The sequence below is a fragment of the Lissotriton helveticus genome, chromosome 5_2 (assembly GCF_964261635.1).
Source record: "Lissotriton helveticus chromosome 5_2, aLisHel1.1, whole genome shotgun sequence".
NCBI classification, from domain to species: Eukaryota; Metazoa; Chordata; class Amphibia; order Caudata; family Salamandridae; genus Lissotriton; species Lissotriton helveticus.
Window position 1 is genome coordinate 1,657,640 of NC_136066.1, and position 17,504 is coordinate 1,675,143.

General features: G+C 47.1%; 1 protein-coding gene across 1 annotated transcript in view; it reads right to left on the minus strand.

Annotated features, from left to right (window-relative positions):
* PKN3 (protein kinase N3) overlaps positions 1-17,504 on the minus strand; it is a 335,392-nt gene that overhangs the window by 45,739 nt on the left and 272,149 nt on the right. The window contains exon 16 of the mRNA XM_078646592.1: positions 1,758-1,934. Within this exon, the coding sequence (XP_078502718.1) occupies positions 1,758-1,934 (177 nt within the window). The remainder of the gene's footprint in view (positions 1-1,757; positions 1,935-17,504) is intronic.

Sequence of the window (17,504 nt, forward strand, 5' to 3'; positions counted from 1 at the left end):
CCACCCCACCCCACTCCACCCCACTCCACCCCACTCCACTCCACCCCACTCCACCCCACCCCACCCCACCCCACTCCACCCCACCCCACTCCACCCCACCCCACTCCACCCCACTCCACTCCACCCCACCCCACTCCACTCCACCCCACTCCACCCCACTCCACCCCACCCCACTCCACTCCACCCCACTCCACCCCACTCCACCCCACTCCACCCCACTCCACCCCACTCCACTCCACCCCACCCCACTCCACTCCACCCCACCCCACTCCACTCCACCCCACCCCACCCCACTCCACCCCACCCCACCCCACTCCACCCCACTCCACCCCACTCCACCCCACCCCACCCCACTCCACCCCACTCCACCCCACTCCACCCCACCCCACCCCACTCCACCCCACCCCACCCCACCCCACCCCACCCCACCCCACTCCACCCCACTCCACCCCACCCCACTCCACTCCACCCCACCCCACCCCACTCCACCCCACTCCACCCCACCCCACCCCACCCCACCCCACCCCACCCCACTCCACCCCACTCCACTCCACCCCACCCCACCCCACTCCACCCCACCCCACCCCACTCCACCCCACCCCACTCCACCCCACTCCACCCCACTCCACCCCACTCCACCCCACCCCACCCCACCCCACCCCACCCCACTCCACCCCACCCCACTCCACCCCACCCCACTCCACCCCACCCCACTCCACCCCACCCCACTCCACCCCACTCCACCCCACCCCACTCCACCCCACTCCACTCCACCCCACTCCACTCCACTCCACCCCACCCCACCCCACCCCACTCCACCCCACTCCACCCCACTCCACCCCACCCCACTCCACTCCACCCCACTCCACTCCACTCCACCCCACTCCACCCCACTCCACCCCACTCCACCCCACTCCACCCCACCCCACTCCACCCCACCCCACCCCACCCCACCCCACTCCACCCCACCCCACCCCACTCCACTCCACTCCACTCCACTCCACTGATCAGTATAAGCTGGACTTGTTTGCATTTAGAAGCCGCACATTTCGGCCCATCTCTTTCTCGATAGCTTGGACAAGGCACCGATCCCCAGTGCTCCTGTTCATACCACACATCTGAGTGCAATCAGCATGACCTTTGAACCCTGCACACCCTACCATGGAGGGGATGGATAGCGATAAGTTAAAAAGTACCTGGATAGAACTAGAACCATGGAGGGCGTTAGGCGGACAGCGCAGCTTTCTTTTATTGGGGTGCAGTACACGAACAAGACTGCGCTGCAGCATCCGGTTGGTCAGATATCATCCAATAGGAACATTAATCCCACTGGTCACCACTTGCTGGTGCTGGGACAGGGCTTCATGATCAACAGTGTTGGAACCTCTACAGAAGTGAATTCACTAGCCAAACAATCCTGATAATGGACCAATCCAGAATTTATCAGAAGCCTCACTCACTCTCTTCCAGTCTATACTGACTGATACTAAGAACTCGCTCACGCGCCAACAATCCACACGCAGATCTATGCCAAGGCTTGCCACAATCTGTTGGGCGACTCCTCATTTCCCCAAGACAGGCTGAGGCTCTGAGCTCCAGGGTGTCTGCAGACAGACTCTGCTCTGTAGAGACCTCTGCACTCTCAGGTTATGGGCAGTCTGTGCATCCAAGGGTTCCTTCACTCTAGACATTAATGTTTGCACACTATGGAAGCGAGAACCCCGCTATGCACACCCCAACATGAGACCCACACTCACCTGGCAGATTGCTCTTGGAACACGTCCGAGTTGATGTGTATCAGCAGGTCGCCTCCTGGAGTGTACTCCATCAGAAAGCAGGTGTGACTCGGGGTCTGGAAACAGCCAAATATGTGCACCAGGAAGGGGTGACGCGCGGCTGTGACCAACTCAAAGATACGCTTCTCGCACATCAGGCTGAGGAGGAAAAGAAAGCGTTTTAGAAAACTGTGGAATCCTGCAGGCACACCCCACAACTTAAACACCTGGAACAAGCAGAGGTAAGAGAAAGCAACCTGTTGGGCAGGAATGCTTCTATGCAATGTGAATATCTTCCTGAGTTTGGCGCTTCTCATACTCATCGCCATGGAGATTGCTCCATTTAGCTCCCGAACACACCAGACAATGTAGACACAAGCTTCACTCAGAGACCCTCTTCAGGGAAACCTTCTTTACACATTACATATGTAAGAGGCATATATGAAAGACAAGATTCCCCCTCAGAGAGTACAGGAACAGCTTGAGGAGCAGAAGTTTAAGCTTTCTCTAAGCAGACCAAGTTCAGTACTGAAGTAGCAGTGCAAGCTTCACTAACACACATCAGGTTCAGTATTGGAAGAAGCACTCCAAGCTTCTGACACAAAAACAGGCACACCAGGGTTAACAGATGTACAAGCTTCCCTTCCACAGGTCAGGTATACCACAGGGACTCGCAGTGTAAGCATCCCCTGAACGTAGAGAACATGGACAGCTAAAACGCACATTTCAGCAAAGGCACTTTAGCCAGAGAGACTCCAGTAGATTAAAGATCCTTCCATGTCCTTAGCATGCTCTCCCACAGTCGTCAACATCTATGCACTCAACATAGCGAAGGAAGCGCACATCTCACAACAGTTAAGAAAAAGGAAGGATAAAAAGCATAATAACCGGACTGCAGTTTTAGAACAAGCCGGTGAACAAAAAGACTACATGAGGAGGTGTATTTACGCCATAATTCTAGATTTCAATGGCACCAGCAGACCCCCCCATGAGATGGTGGCTCTTTGCCTGGTTTGGAAACTGGTGTGAATGCATACAGTACTTGTCCACGATGTGCCGACAAGTTGCCCCTCTGGTTCTTACTTGGGGTCATTCTTGGAGTGGATCAGATGTGAAGCTGCTGGTGAGAAATGCCTCTGCTGCAGCATGCGGAGAATGAATGAACTTTTCAGACATCACGGTCAAGGGCTGGGAAGCACATACCACTCATCAAGGTAGAAGCGATCATATTACTCATCGAGCTGCAAGCGATTGAACTATTCATGGAGTTGGAAGCAATCATATTACTCATCGAGTTGCAAGCCATTGAACTACTCGAGTTGGAAGCAATCATATTACTCATCAAGCTGCAAGCAATTGAACTACTCATCGAGTTGGAAGCGATATTACTCATCAAGCTGGAAGTGACTGAACTACTCATCGAGCTGGAAGCGATTGAACTACTCATTGAGCTAGAAGCAATCAAACTACTCATTGAGCTGGAAGCGATCATATTACTCATCGAGCTGCAAGCGATTGAACTACTCATCGAGTTGGGAGCAATCATATTACTCATCGAGTTGCAAGCGATTGAACTACTCATCGAGCTGGAAGCGATTGACCTACTCATCGAGCTGCAAGCGATCATATTACTCATCAAGCTGGAAGTGACTGAACTACTCATTGAGCTAGAAGCAATCAAACTACTCATTGAGCTGGAAGCGATTGAACTGCTCATCGAGTTGTAAGCGATCATATTATTCATCGAGCTGGAAGTGACTGAACTCCTCATCGAGCCAGAAGCAATCAAACTACTCATTGAGCTGGAAGCGATTGAACAATTTATTGAACTGGATCCTATCAAGCTACTCATTGAGCTGAAAGTGATCCATGGACGTCCTGATGAAGCCCAAATTCAAAAGTGCTACTACTGCTTTCCTCAGAAGGAAACGTTATGGCGCCTACGGGCTCCAGTGCCTTTGGTACGTCAGGCCCCTTCCGACGTACGAATAGGATCATCCTTCCCTGGAGAACTCAGTGCAGGAGGTGCCCATATGTCTTCAAGAGCTAAAGAAGGAAAAAATACTTACACATAAGAACGATTCTCCAGCAAGAGTATCCAGCCAGAGTAATTGGAACACAAGATCAATCCTTGGTCACAGCCGAGAACCAGACAATATTTGGATCTTCTGCCTTTTGTGATTTCCACACAGGGAAACCGAACAAAAAGGTCTTACAGCAAAGCAGCAATCTCAGGGTGGTAGACACCAGAGGGAACTATTGTAGTTAATTTTGATATTTTCAGCCACATGTCCAGTGACGGGAAGAATGGGTAGGTTGGTTATGAGGCAGGAAGGATCCCCTCAATTAAGATTGTTTTTTTCTTCAGCACTAAAACACCAACAATAAAAATGTGCAGCTGTGGCCTGTTTCTCAAGAGTTTTTTTTGATTGCTGGAGAAACTGGAAGTCAGACGACAGAAACAAATCAGACAATGATAGTTACTAAAGGTGTGGATCGACTTGCAGCTTTGCAGATAACACACAAATGAACATTTTCCTAACTGCTTTTTCTTGTAACATTTCTTAACAGAGTGTCTAACCTCTTCTGACCCCATCTCTAGATACTGGGGTAATAGACTATTGTTATTAAATTTATTTCAAAGCGCATGATTCCCTAAATGGTGTCCTGGTACTAAAAATTTAGCGGTCCAATTATGTGGTAAATAGCCATGCTTAAAGTTACTTTCTAAACTGTCCGAGGTCTGCCGACTTTCGCAGATTATTTATTTATTTCTGAGTTTTATAGAGCGCGAACTTGACCAGTTAGGTTAGGGTATCAGAGCGCTTTACAAGAAAACATAGCATTGCATAGACAGGCTTAGCATCAACATGGAAAGGATCGCGTAGGAGGGGGGCAGGATACATACGAGAAAGAGGGCACGTATTTACAGATTACATTCACAGTGACTCATGGCAAGACCATATATTTACAGGTTACATTTACAATTACTCGAGACAAGTTCCCAGTGTTCTTAGTGGGGTGATTAGGTAATCCGAAGGGAGGCGGTAGGCAGCCGAAGATCAGGGCCATAGGGGTGGATAAATTGGAAGCTGTGGCACAGATGCACCGATTAAAGCAAGAACCTCTACCCTCTGCCCAAGAAATTCTATATTTATACTGTGTTAGAAAGCTGGAAGAGTTTATTTGGGAATTCAAGGCTAAAACCACTAATCCAAAATACTACTACATTAACCACTAACCCTGGGTCCCGGAATAGCTCGCCATAACGATGCTTCAACCCCTCTTCAGAAGGAGTATGTGCTATACAAATGCAAGTACTATACAAATATTCCATGGCATATGTGAACATTCCCGTTCTTCACTCCTGGTGACATCGGTCTGAACCAGCAGGTGAAGATGGATAGTTTGCGTTTTTAAAAAAAATGGTTCAGTGACTGACTAAGGGGGAAGAATCAACACCAGGGGCCTAAATGGTTCAATGCTGAATGCTCTTCTGCTCAAACAACTTTAACTAAAGCATTGCGCCAAAATCCAAGAGATAGAAACTGTCATACTGGCTAGGAAACAATATAGGCAGGCAATCAGAAAAAGAAAAAATGAACTGAGAACCAAAGCATGGGAAGACCTGGATAAGGCAGTCGATTTAAGGGACAACAGACTTTTTTGGGAAGTAATAAATAGGCCATTTTTAAAATCAGTGGAAGAAAATACCATTCGAGTTCATTTACCAGAGGAAACCTGGGTAACTCATTACAATAAAATCTTTAACCCCAAAGAGATATTACAGACTGCCACCTTGGAGGAGGATGATCCCTGTAATATTAATATGGAATCAGCCAAGAAGCTTAGCGAATCACTAATGCTCTCAGAAGTAGAGCTAGCTTTGACTAAGGGGGCGTCCTTAAAGGCCCCTGGCCCTGACTCAGTACCCTTAGATCTTTTTAAACATAATCGGGAGGTTTGGTCTCCACTACTCTTGAATGTTTTTAAGGCATTAATACTCGGGCCTATTCCGTCCTCCTGGAAAGAGGCCGTTTTGGTCCCAATTTTTAAAAAGGGTGATAAGCATGATCCACGCGGTTATAGGCCAATATCACTAATAGACTCATCATGTAAGTTGATGGGTAGGGTGATATTGGCACGGCTGGAAACATGGGCAGAGTCGTCGGGGGTTATTGTAGAATCCCAATATGGTTTTAGGAAGGGGAAAGGAACTAGTGAGCAGTGCCTGAATCTGGCATTGATTATGGGCAAGTACATGGGTGCCAAGAATGGTTCTATACACTTGGCATTCATGGACTTGTCCAGTGCCTTCGACACAGTGTGCAGGGACAAATTATGGTGTATGATGGATTCTATGGGTTTTGAGGAGCCTCTGGTCACCCTGCTTCGCAGGTTACATACTGCTACAATGGTTAGAATTAGATATGGCCGTGGAGGAGAGAAAACAAGACCTATATTATCCACCGAAGGTGTCCGACAAGGATGTATTTTAGCACCTTTTTTATTTTTGGTCTATACGAATGGCTTAGAAACGACTGCTGACTTTCCAAAGATAAATGGTAAAAGAATCCCAATGTTGTCTTATGCAGATGACACTGTTTTAATGGCACTTACCCCTAACAGCATGCAGATTTGTCTGAATGCTTTTGACATGTTTATGGGTAAATTAGACCTAGGTGTCAATTTTACTAAATCTTTTGCCATGACTTGTGGTCAAAAAAATGTTAAAATACGGAAATATCTTGTTAGGAATGCTACTATTGAGAAAGTGGATAACTTCTGTTATCTGGGTAACCTTTTTAACAAAAAACTGAATTGGGAACCTTTGTTGACAGCCCGGGTTCAGAAGGTTACACAGTCAACTGAAGCTATCTTCCGTTTCGCCAGCAAATTAGGCCAGCGACGTGTAGCTGAAATTACATCGTTATATAAAGCTAAGTGTGTTTCTGCCTTGACTTATGGTGCAGGGGTTTGGGGATCACAAAGCTGTGAAAAAATACAAATTATGGAAAATAAGTTTCTAAAACGTTTATTATCCGTACCATTGGGCACATCTAACACATTTTGCCACGGAGAAGTTGGAATTGAGTTTATAAGTGATATCATTCACGTTGCACCTCTAACATTATGGTCTAAAGTTTGGCGTTCTGAAGAATTGAAATTAACAAAAGATATCATTCAAGATTGCCTCAAACTTGACCACTACACCCAAATCCCGTGGCTACGATATGTTAGAGAGACTTTTTATAAAATAGGTTTGGGTAATATGAATACAAATCCTGAAATGCTTAGTAAGGATGCTAAGGAAATTATTAAAAATGCCTATAGTGTTAATCTAGGTTCCTTAAAGACAAATGATCGGGTACTACGTGTACGAGGAAGACTAGTGCGCCCGTTCTATTTGTCATATATTATGAACACGCAATGGCGTTTTTATCTCACAAGATTACGCCTTGGCACTTTACATTTTTTATTTGCATTTCCAAAGCAGGGGGGTTGGTGGGAGAAATTACCCTGTTGTCCTTGTAATAATAGGGTTTCGCAAAATACTCTCCACCTTCTTCTTTTCTGTACTTTGTATAAGGTTCCAAGAAACATCTTCATCAAACCATTACTGGTATCATTTGGAACGTGTTACTATAAAGAAGCTTATGACCTTTTATTATCTCGGTCAACTCCAAATACCTGTAATGCTGTTTTAAATTTCATTAGATCAGCTTTGGTGATTAGAAACAGATACTGAGTCTTGACGGAAATTAGCTTTAAAAACCTGTATTTTGATTTTAATTAAGATTTTGTAAACATCTATTGTGATTTTATGGTAGATTAATTGCAATGTCTTTTTAAAAAAATTTTTTGTATACTTTTATGATTTCTATATGGAATCGAAATAAAGTTATTTGACTTGACTGACTAAGGCCAACTGAAAGCTAAATAGATTTGAATCATATTTAAAATGTGTGTGAGTACTAATGTGTGTGCGTATATGTGTGTGTGGATGCTAATACATGAGTAGATGGATGTATGTGTGTGGTTGCTAACGCATGTGTGCGTGGGTGTGGATGGTAACACGTGTGTAAGTGGATGTATCTGTGTGGATGCTAACAATGGGGTGGACATTGTGTGTGTGTGGGTTTCAGTTCAAATGGTGGTGATGTGAAATCTGGAATACATTGTGAACTAGATTGCATTGATTATTGCTATGCATTGTGTTTAACTAAATTATGCTTTTCCATATTGTACATGGTCAAGTGTAATAATAAAACCATGGACAAAAAATACATTTACCTTAGAAGCTTGCGGTTTTAAAAACTACTGCCTCTTTGTCCAAAAAGTGTGATTCAAACTCTACATCCTGCATTTTTTTATCTCTTTAATTTACAAAATTAATTTTATTTCCATTATTTAAACTTTGTCATTTATTTTAAGTATTTAACTCGTACTCGCATTTTGCACACTCATCACTTTCCGAAGAAGAACCTCAGCACTTGCCTCAGCACTCACACTGTAGCGTTCTCCCAAGCCTAGGTACCAACGCCACACATGGAGCGTAATATACACCTTTATTCGTCTGCGTCTAACGGCGAACTCAACATTCTAAAATTAGTTTTCTCTGGCTCCCGCTCCGACTACGTCACAGCTTTACGGAGTCCATTAGGAACCAAAGGGATTACTCATAAAACTCGCAAGAGACATTTCCCCTTCTGTTAAAGGAAAAATGTCAATGTTTTACAAAACAAGATATATGTATGTACAAGGATGTCTCTTCAATCAACCTTCTTGGCACTTCAATTATTAGACCTGATCTGTTTACTGGAAGCTGGGAGCGATCATCTTCAGTGTCAGATTTTCGAAGATTGGGAAGAGTTCTCTGCTTCATCATCTCTATCAGGAGACCGATGAATCAAATGCCGAAAGTGAGAAGAGTCTCTGGTAACAGACTTTCCAGGACATTGGGTAGTCACCTTGTGTACCTTTGTGGACACTACGTGGAAAGGTTCAGAATCATTAAGACCATCAGATTTCCTTCTTCGCATTTGTCGAACGCTCACTAGATCTCCTCTCAAACTTGACGTTCTGTGTGTGTCGCCTCTTTTCGGCATGGACTTTCGTTTTCTGCTTGTTAACCAAGTCCTTTGTTCGAGTTGTGTTCTCATTTCCTGCTCTTTTGTTGGGTCATTGACATTGAGGTAACTTGGTTGTCATTGCTCTCCCAAACATCAAAGTCGCAGGACTTTCACATGTGGTCAAGTGAGATGTTGAATGATAGGCTCGTAGGGTAGAATTCAATACAGTTTTCAAACTGAGCCTCTCAAGAGTTGAATGCGGCATTGTTTTCTTTAGTTTACTCACAAAATGCTCAACAAGTCTGTTGACCTGTGGCCATAAAGGTGTACCCTTCTGCTCTTTTTGTTCAGTTGCTCCAGGAAATCCTTGAATTCTCGACTACTTAAAGAGAGGCCATTATCAGGCTTCAAAATGGCTGGTCCCCCCCACCCCCCATATCACAAAAATGATGTCTAGTCTCTCGATAACTCACTCATGAGTTGTGGTTGAGAGATCCTTTAGTGATAGAAAACTGGAGCATTCATCCACAATTATCAGATAATGTCCATTATTGAGTGGACCAAAGAAGTTGATGGTTTTGTCTCCCATGCATCTTAGGGAGTTCTGACATTGTAAGAGTATGTTGAGTAATATTTGTGCAAAGGCCGTTGCATAGATCACAGGCTTTGAGTTCCTTTTCAACCCTCTCATTTAGATATGGGGACCGAACTCGATTTCTGAGAGCTCTCTTGGTGGCAACACTACTATGACATCCTTCGTGAGCCACTTCAATTATTTTCTGTCCTACACTCTCCAGAATTAGGATTCTCGACCCTTGCAGTACAACTCTTTCCTGAGTTATAGACAGTTCCTCTTGAGCGTTTTTTGTACTTTTGATATTCCCCATCACTGGTGAGAGGTCGAGTATGTTGGTTCAATGACTGATGTATATTTATATCTTTCAACTTCAGCATGTCAATATCAACGCTCATGGCAGTGATGGTCTGGGCTAACTAGCCGGCAGCTGGCGTATTTTACTTTACAATGATATTAAGGTAGTCTTCCGCCGTCTTGGATGGAGTACCTTGACCTTGTATAGGCGCTCTGGAAAAGTAGTCCGCAGAATTTTGATCCTTCCCTGGACAATACACAATGGTATAATTGCCAAAGATAGTCAGTAAAACTGATGATTAGTAAACCACATAAAAGGCTTTCCGTGCAGGAATACATGGAAATGTTCACAAGCCCATACCACAGCTAAACTGTCTTTCTCACAACCGAGCAAGCAGGATCTATCTGAGACAAACTTCTACTGGGATATCCCACAATATGCCTTCGAGCATTTAGGTTTCTCCTGTGCAAGGAAAGCACCTAACTCGACTGGACTAGCGCCAACAACAACCTCTGTATGAAGCTGTGGATTTAAGTAGGCCATTTCAGCAGCAGTTATAATGGCTTGTTTGGTTTTCTTGGAGCTTCTCTCACATTCTTGTGACACTTGAATGAAACATTTTTCTTCGTTAACTCTCGTAATGGAGCACTTACAGTAGCAAAGTCTCATATGTATCTTGAACAGTAACTGGCCATGTCAAGAAATGAACATATGATAGAAACATCTAGTGGGGGATCAGCATTTGACAGGGCTTTTACTTTTGCAGGATCAGGTGTCATACCCCCATCTGAAAAGATATGGCCAAAGAACTTTAACCGTGTTCTGTGGAACTCACACTTATCTGTATTTAAAGTCAAACTTGTATCAGTAAGTGAACAACAGACTTTGGTGAGAGCTTTATCATGCACCTTCTGTGTAGTTCCGAAAATCAATATATCATTGGTAAAATTGAATGCATTCACAACAGGCCGAATGGCATGTAGAAGGATGTCATAGAAAAGTTCTGCAGCTGTTGAAACATCAAAACCGACTCTTTTGTATTAAAACAGACCAACATGTGTAGAAAAGGTTGTAATCTACATGCAGTCTTCTTCGAGTTCCAACTGATAACCTTTATTTTAATCAAGGCGAGAGAAGACCGTTGCACCATTTAATTGCGTTATGTCAGCATTGCATGGACCTCGATATCATTCTTGTTCTCGTTTGCTTGTCGCTTGTAAACATGTATGCGTACAGCTCCTACACTGTCCTTTTTGGGCACTATCACAATGGGAGAAACCCTTGGCGACAGACCAATTGAACGCTCAATAATGTCATGCTTAAGTAACAATTCAAGTTCTTTTTCAACAGCTTCTTGTAAATTAAAAGCAATTCATCTATGTCTCTGAGCAACAGGACGAACATATTCATTAATATGCAACTTTACTTTTATAATCTTAAGTTTTCCTAAACCATGAAACAACAAAGGAAATTGACTATTTCGTGATGAGCATTTATGTTGTAGTTCACGGATATCAGTCCCATATCAGCAGCTGTAATGAAACTGAGCAGACAGGCATTTGGCGCTGTACCGTGAAGCTCATGGATGGGTGCTTCGCACCTTCGTTTTCATGCGTTTCAGTGGCGCTAAAAATGAACATTGACTTTTTATGGGTTTCGATGAAGCCCATGTACACACTTTGGTTTTCGATGGTGTAAGTCATGGCAATGGAGATAAAAACATAAGTCTGAAGAAAAAGACAATGAATTATTTTTTTTTTTTAATTTTTTTTTTTTTTTTAAAACCTTTATTCGAGCAAGCAAAGGAAATTACAAGAATGGGCCTACAACCTCACTGGCTGGCCGCTAATAGTAAGGCACAATGAAAGAGGCAGAACATCACTCCCGTGGTCAGGCACAAATCAGGTACCAAGCATTACTCCAAACATAGTGCAGAGCATATTAATTTTCTGTTTTATACATAAAAACAACAAAAACTGAAAAAAGGCGAATGCACAGTAATCAAGGTCAGCCCAAATAGCGGAGGGGACGGCCAAGAATCAGGAGAGCATAGCACGAACCATGGGACTCTGACAGGGCCGGGGGGGGGGGGAGCAGCGGGGAGAACCGGAAAATCACAGAACAGTATGAAAAGGTTTCGGGAACGCCAGCCTAGGGAGATAGGGTAACATCAGTAGTGTCAACCATGGGAGGGGTACAGATATCCCCACGATATTCATTCCACTGGCCCCAAATCTTCGTCCACGCCCTGGGTCTGCCCCTGGCCACATATACGGTCTTCTCACGAAACATGGACCAGTCCATGTTATCCTCCCATTTCGAGACCTCAGGGGGTCTGGACGCGCCCCAGAGTTGCGCAATATCTCGTTTTGCAATCATATATCCCAGGGTAGCCCATCTGGTCTGGGCTACAGAGTAGTCGGTGGGTTCCCACACATTCAACAAACACCGTCGTGTCTCCGGCCGCAGGGCAACGCCAGTCACAGCAGTCATCACCGCAAGCACATCAGTCCAGTAGGCCGCCACCACTGGGCACTCCCAAAGAATATGTAAAAAAGTAGCACTCGACCCACAACCACGCTTACATAGCCCATCCGGGGAAAAGCCCATTGTCACCAGACGCGGACCAGTGACATATACTCGATGAAGGATTTTAAGTTGAACCAAACGGAGACGGGCAGGGATGGCTACCTCTTTCGGAGAAGAGAGTGCCGATTGCCAATCCTCATCGTCCAATTCCATCCCATCGCCGACCCAAACCTCCCGAAGTCGGACCAATAAGTCCGCCCGATTATTGATCAGTTTTTTATAAATCAGGGAGATGGTGCTATCAGGCAGGTGGCCATCAAGGATACGATCCTCGAGGGGGGAAGACTCGGGCAGGGTCTCATCAGGAGTGAGGACTGAGGCGAGGGCGTGTCGGACCTGCAGATAGCGAAAAAACTCTCTACCATTCAAACCGTATTCCTCCTGAAGGGTCTGGAATGACTTCACACTCCCCCTCGAGCAGACATCACCCACCTTACATATCCCAATCATGTCCCAGCGGTCAAAGCCCTTCGTAGACCAGAGACACCCCAAACGTTCAGAGGCATAAAGCGGCGTCGCAAGTGTCATTCGATCCTCCCATCCCAAACTCACATTCGCGGCTCGCCACACAGAGACTGCAATCCTGGACGGGCCCACGAGATGGCGCCCGGCCGATCTAGAATAAAGCGCTCTATTAAAGTCCCCACCCGGCAGCTGGAGTCTATCCATCTCAAAAGCAGGATTACGACCCGGTGAAAACATCACGTGATTAATGGCAGACAACTGGGAAGCCCAATAATATCTCTTGATGTCGGGGAGCGCCATGCCCCCGTCATACCAAGGGACGGTGAGTTTCGCAAGGGCAATACGTGGACGCCCGTCCCAGATCAATTGCCGTTGAAGACTCTCGATCTCCCGGAAATAGGTCTTGGGGATGTCGTCATAGGAGTTCTGGAGTGCATAAAGGAACCGCGGCAAGGACATCATTTTAAACAGAGCCGCCCTGCCCAGAGGAGACAAAGGGAGCTTACGCCAACGGGCCACGTCCAGTCGCAATCTAAGCAACGGGGGGAGGAGATTACGCTCAAAGCGGAGTGAGGAGTCCAACGTAATGAAGATCCCCAAATACTTGAAGCCAGACTGGACCACCTGGATTGGAAGTCTGCTCGGCAATGCGGGCAAAACACCCGAAAGAACATACACGCAGGACTTGGCCCAATTAATAACGAGGCCTGAGTTGGCACCAAATGAAGCAAGAACATCAAATAAAACAGTGAGAGATTTACGCGGGGAGGTGAGATATAAAAGAATGTCATCCGCGTAAAGTGATTGCAAAAACAACAAGTGATGGACTGAATGTGGATCAATGTCACACACTCCCCCAGTCAAAAGATCTGGGCCCAAATCCATCGTTTTTTTGCACTCCACACCACCCTGGGTTAGACAATGGCGATATGCAAATCAGCTCTGACCCTGTTGCCCCATGGGAACAGTCCAGTCCGAACTACTAAAGCCATGTCTTTCCCAGAACGGAATCAAGCATCCGAGGACCGGACCGGTTTCGAGGTAACACCTCTCTTCAGCCCGGCTAGCTTGACTCCAAGTGGTGTGGAGTGCCTGGGACCCACGTCTGGGCATCCCCAGCGCACTTAGGGCGGCAATTGCAAAAACAACAAGTGATGGACTGAATGTGGATCAATGTCACACACTCCCCCAGTCAAAAGATCTGGGCCCAAATCCATCGTTTTTTTGCACTCCACACCACCCTGGGTTAGACAATGGCGATATGCAAATCAGCTCTGACCCTGTTGCCCCATGGGAACAGTCCAGTCCGAACTACTAAAGCCATGTCTTTCCCAGAACGGAATCAAGCATCCGAGGACCGGACCGGTTTCGAGGTAACACCTCTCTTCAGCCCGGCTAGCTTGACTCCAAGTGGTGTGGAGTGCCTGGGACCCACGTCTGGGCATCCCCAGCGCAGGCAATTGCAAAAACAACAAGTGATGGACTGAATGTGGATCAATGTCACACACTCCCCCAGTCAAAAGATCTGGGCCCAAATCCATCGTTTTTTTGCACTCCACACCACCCTGGGTTAGACAATGGCGATATGCAAATCAGCTCTGACCCTGTTGCCCCATGGGAACAGTCCAGTCCGAACTACTAAAGCCATGTCTTTCCCAGAACGGAATCAAGCATCCGAGGACCGGACCGGTTTCGAGGTAACACCTCTCTTCAGCCCGGCTAGCTTGACTCCAAGTGGTGTGGAGTGCCTGGGACCCACGTCTGGGCATCCCCAGCGCACTTAGGGCGGCAATTGCAAAAACAACAAGTGATGGACTGAATGTGGATCAATGTCACACACTCCCCCAGTCAAAAGATCTGGGCCCAAATCCATCGTTTTTTTGCACTCCACACCACCCTGGGTTAGACAATGGCGATATGCAAATCAGCTCTGACCCTGTTGCCCCATGGGAACAGTCCAGTCCGAACTACTAAAGCCATGTCTTTCCCAGAACGGAATCAAGCATCCGAGGACCGGACCGGTTTCGAGGTAACATTTTTGCAATCCGCGTAAAGTGAGACTCGGTCCTCAAAATCCGGTGACCAACGGATCCCTTTAAGCGAAGGCTCCCATCGAAGCCATGCAGCCAACGGTTCCAGGGCAAGTGCAAAAAGCAACGGAGACAAGGGGCAACCCTGACGGGTTCCCCTGCCAAGGTCGAAAGGGGCCGAAACTCTACCGTTTACCACCACTTGTGCTAAGGGTTCAGCATATAATAACTTCACCCAACCGATAAACTCAGGCCCGAACCCAAATTTCTCAAGAGCCGCCCAGAGATGAGGCCATTCCACAGTGTCAAAAGCCATCGAGGCATCCAACGAAGCCAAAATGGCCGGCTCCGTCAGAAGCCCCGCCCTCGCAATCGCACCGTGAAGACGACCTAAGTTAAGAGCCGTGTTGCGATGCGGGATAAATCCGGATTGATCTGGATGGACCAAGTCATTAACGACCGTCAGGAGGCGGATCGCTAGGAGCTTAGCCAATACCTTGGGCTCAACATTCAGCAGGGATATGGGTCTATAAGATGAACAAAGGTCCCGCGGTTTGCCATCCTTGGGGATGACAACTATTGTAGCCAAACGCTGATCATAGGGGAGAATACCCCGTTCCCGGGATTCCAGAAACATATCACGAAGATAGGGCGCCACTCTGTCGGGACGTAGCTTGTACAGTTCAATTGGCAACCCGTTCGGGCCCAAGGCTTTGCCTGAACGGAGTGAACGGATGGCAGTAGCAATCTCGTCAATAGTAAAGGGGGATTCCAACGCTATACGATCTAAATCGGAAACACTGGGCAAAGCTATATCGCGCAACAGAAGGCGAGAGTCAGCCACATCCCTAACAGACACAGGGGTATAAACCACACGAAAATACTCCGCAAAACATTCAACTATTCCACTCGGGTCCGTCACACTCGCACCATTCGATGATTGAATCACGGGCACCACACGATTAGCTCTCTCCTTATCCAACCATGCCAGTAGCTTACCCGCTTTATCCCCCACATCATACAAACGACCCTGTTGCTCCCGGAACATCAATTTGGCAGCATCCGTGACCATAGACTTATAGGCAAATTGTTTCAGACCCAGGGCGTGGAGTTTCGGAGATGTGACACCAGAATCCAAAGCAGCCTCCAGTTCAGAAATCTCACTCTCAAGGTCCACCACCTCCCGATTCCTCGCCTTCTTAGCTTCAACAATAAGGGAGAGGGCCTGCCCACGAATCACCGTCTTAAAGGCCTCCCACAGGGACACCGCGGAGGAAACCGACCCCTCGTTATCCAGAAAATATGTGTCCAAAGACTTAATCAAAAGGCTGCGGGTCTCGGGGGAGGTAAGGTACCATGGATTGATAGGAGCCACCCGGCCCACTGCCTCCACTCCAATCTCAAAACGGAGCCAGAGCGGAGAGTGGTCAGAAATGCCCCTGGGGAGGTGTACAATCTCACGCACCGCTGGCGACTGTGCCGCAGGCATCAGGAAATAATCCAGTCTAGACAGACTCCCATGGGCCCCAGAGTGGAAAGTGTATTGAAGTTGAGTGGGATGCATAAGCCTCCAGCAATCCACCAAGCCAAACGTGTCCAAGAACCCACCCAACCACTGTTGGGCCGCAGGAGTACCTCTAGGGGGGTGGCGGTCGTGTAAACCGGAGAACACAGAATTAAAATCACCTGCCAGAAAGAGAGTACTATCAGGGAGGTCCAACAACACACGGCCCAAATCGGAAAAGGTAGACGTCTGCAGGCCGGGGGGCACATAAACAGTAAATAAGGAGAGGGTACGACCCTCATAGCGACCCACAAGGACAGCATATCGCCCCCGATCGTCTAGAACCACATCATCAATAGCTAGGGGGAGGGAAGCCCGAACAAGGATACCCACACCCCTAGAACCCGAGGTGAACCCCGAATGCGCTGCGAGGCGATAGCCCCACCTATTCATCGCATGACAAGTATTGCCCACCAAATGAGTCTCCTGCAAGAAAACAATATCTGGAGATAAACGTCGTATACATTTCAACACCACACTCCGTTTGATACGATCCCCCAGACCGTTAACGTTCCATGAAACAAATCTCAACCCGCTACCCCCCATCCCACCCAGCAACGCCAAAACCCCCCATCAATGAGCATGACACAAGAAACATCATCAAATACAGGATAGAGTCGCCTTGAAAACAAAACACACAAACAACGAACTTCCCAACCACCCACCCCCAACAGACAAAAGAACACCCCCCACCCTGCACCCCTGCAAAAAGCTAAAAAGCCACCCCAACCTGCAGTGTGCCTGTCGCCCAAGAACCCCCATTCTACACAAAGACCCCGGAGGAGGAAAGGCTCCGTCCCACCTGCCACCCCGAGCAAGACCAATAACGAGGAAAAACACACAACAAATCACATAAACTGTAGAGGCACGTAGGCATACAATCCTGGAAAGAGTTACTCAAAACAAGGCCCCAGGCGTAGACGAAATGTTCAGCTCTCCACACCACCTTCAGCACCGCCCGGGTGGGCAGTGGACTCAGTCTCAGGAGGTCGGTCAGGCAGAGAGTCCAGCCAGTCATTCACAGCATCCGGCCGATCAAAGAAAAAGGTTCGGTCATTGTACTCAACCCGCAGCCTAGTCGGAAAAAGCATAGCGTAGCGCAGCCCCAAGTCCCTAAGACGCTTCTTGGCACCACG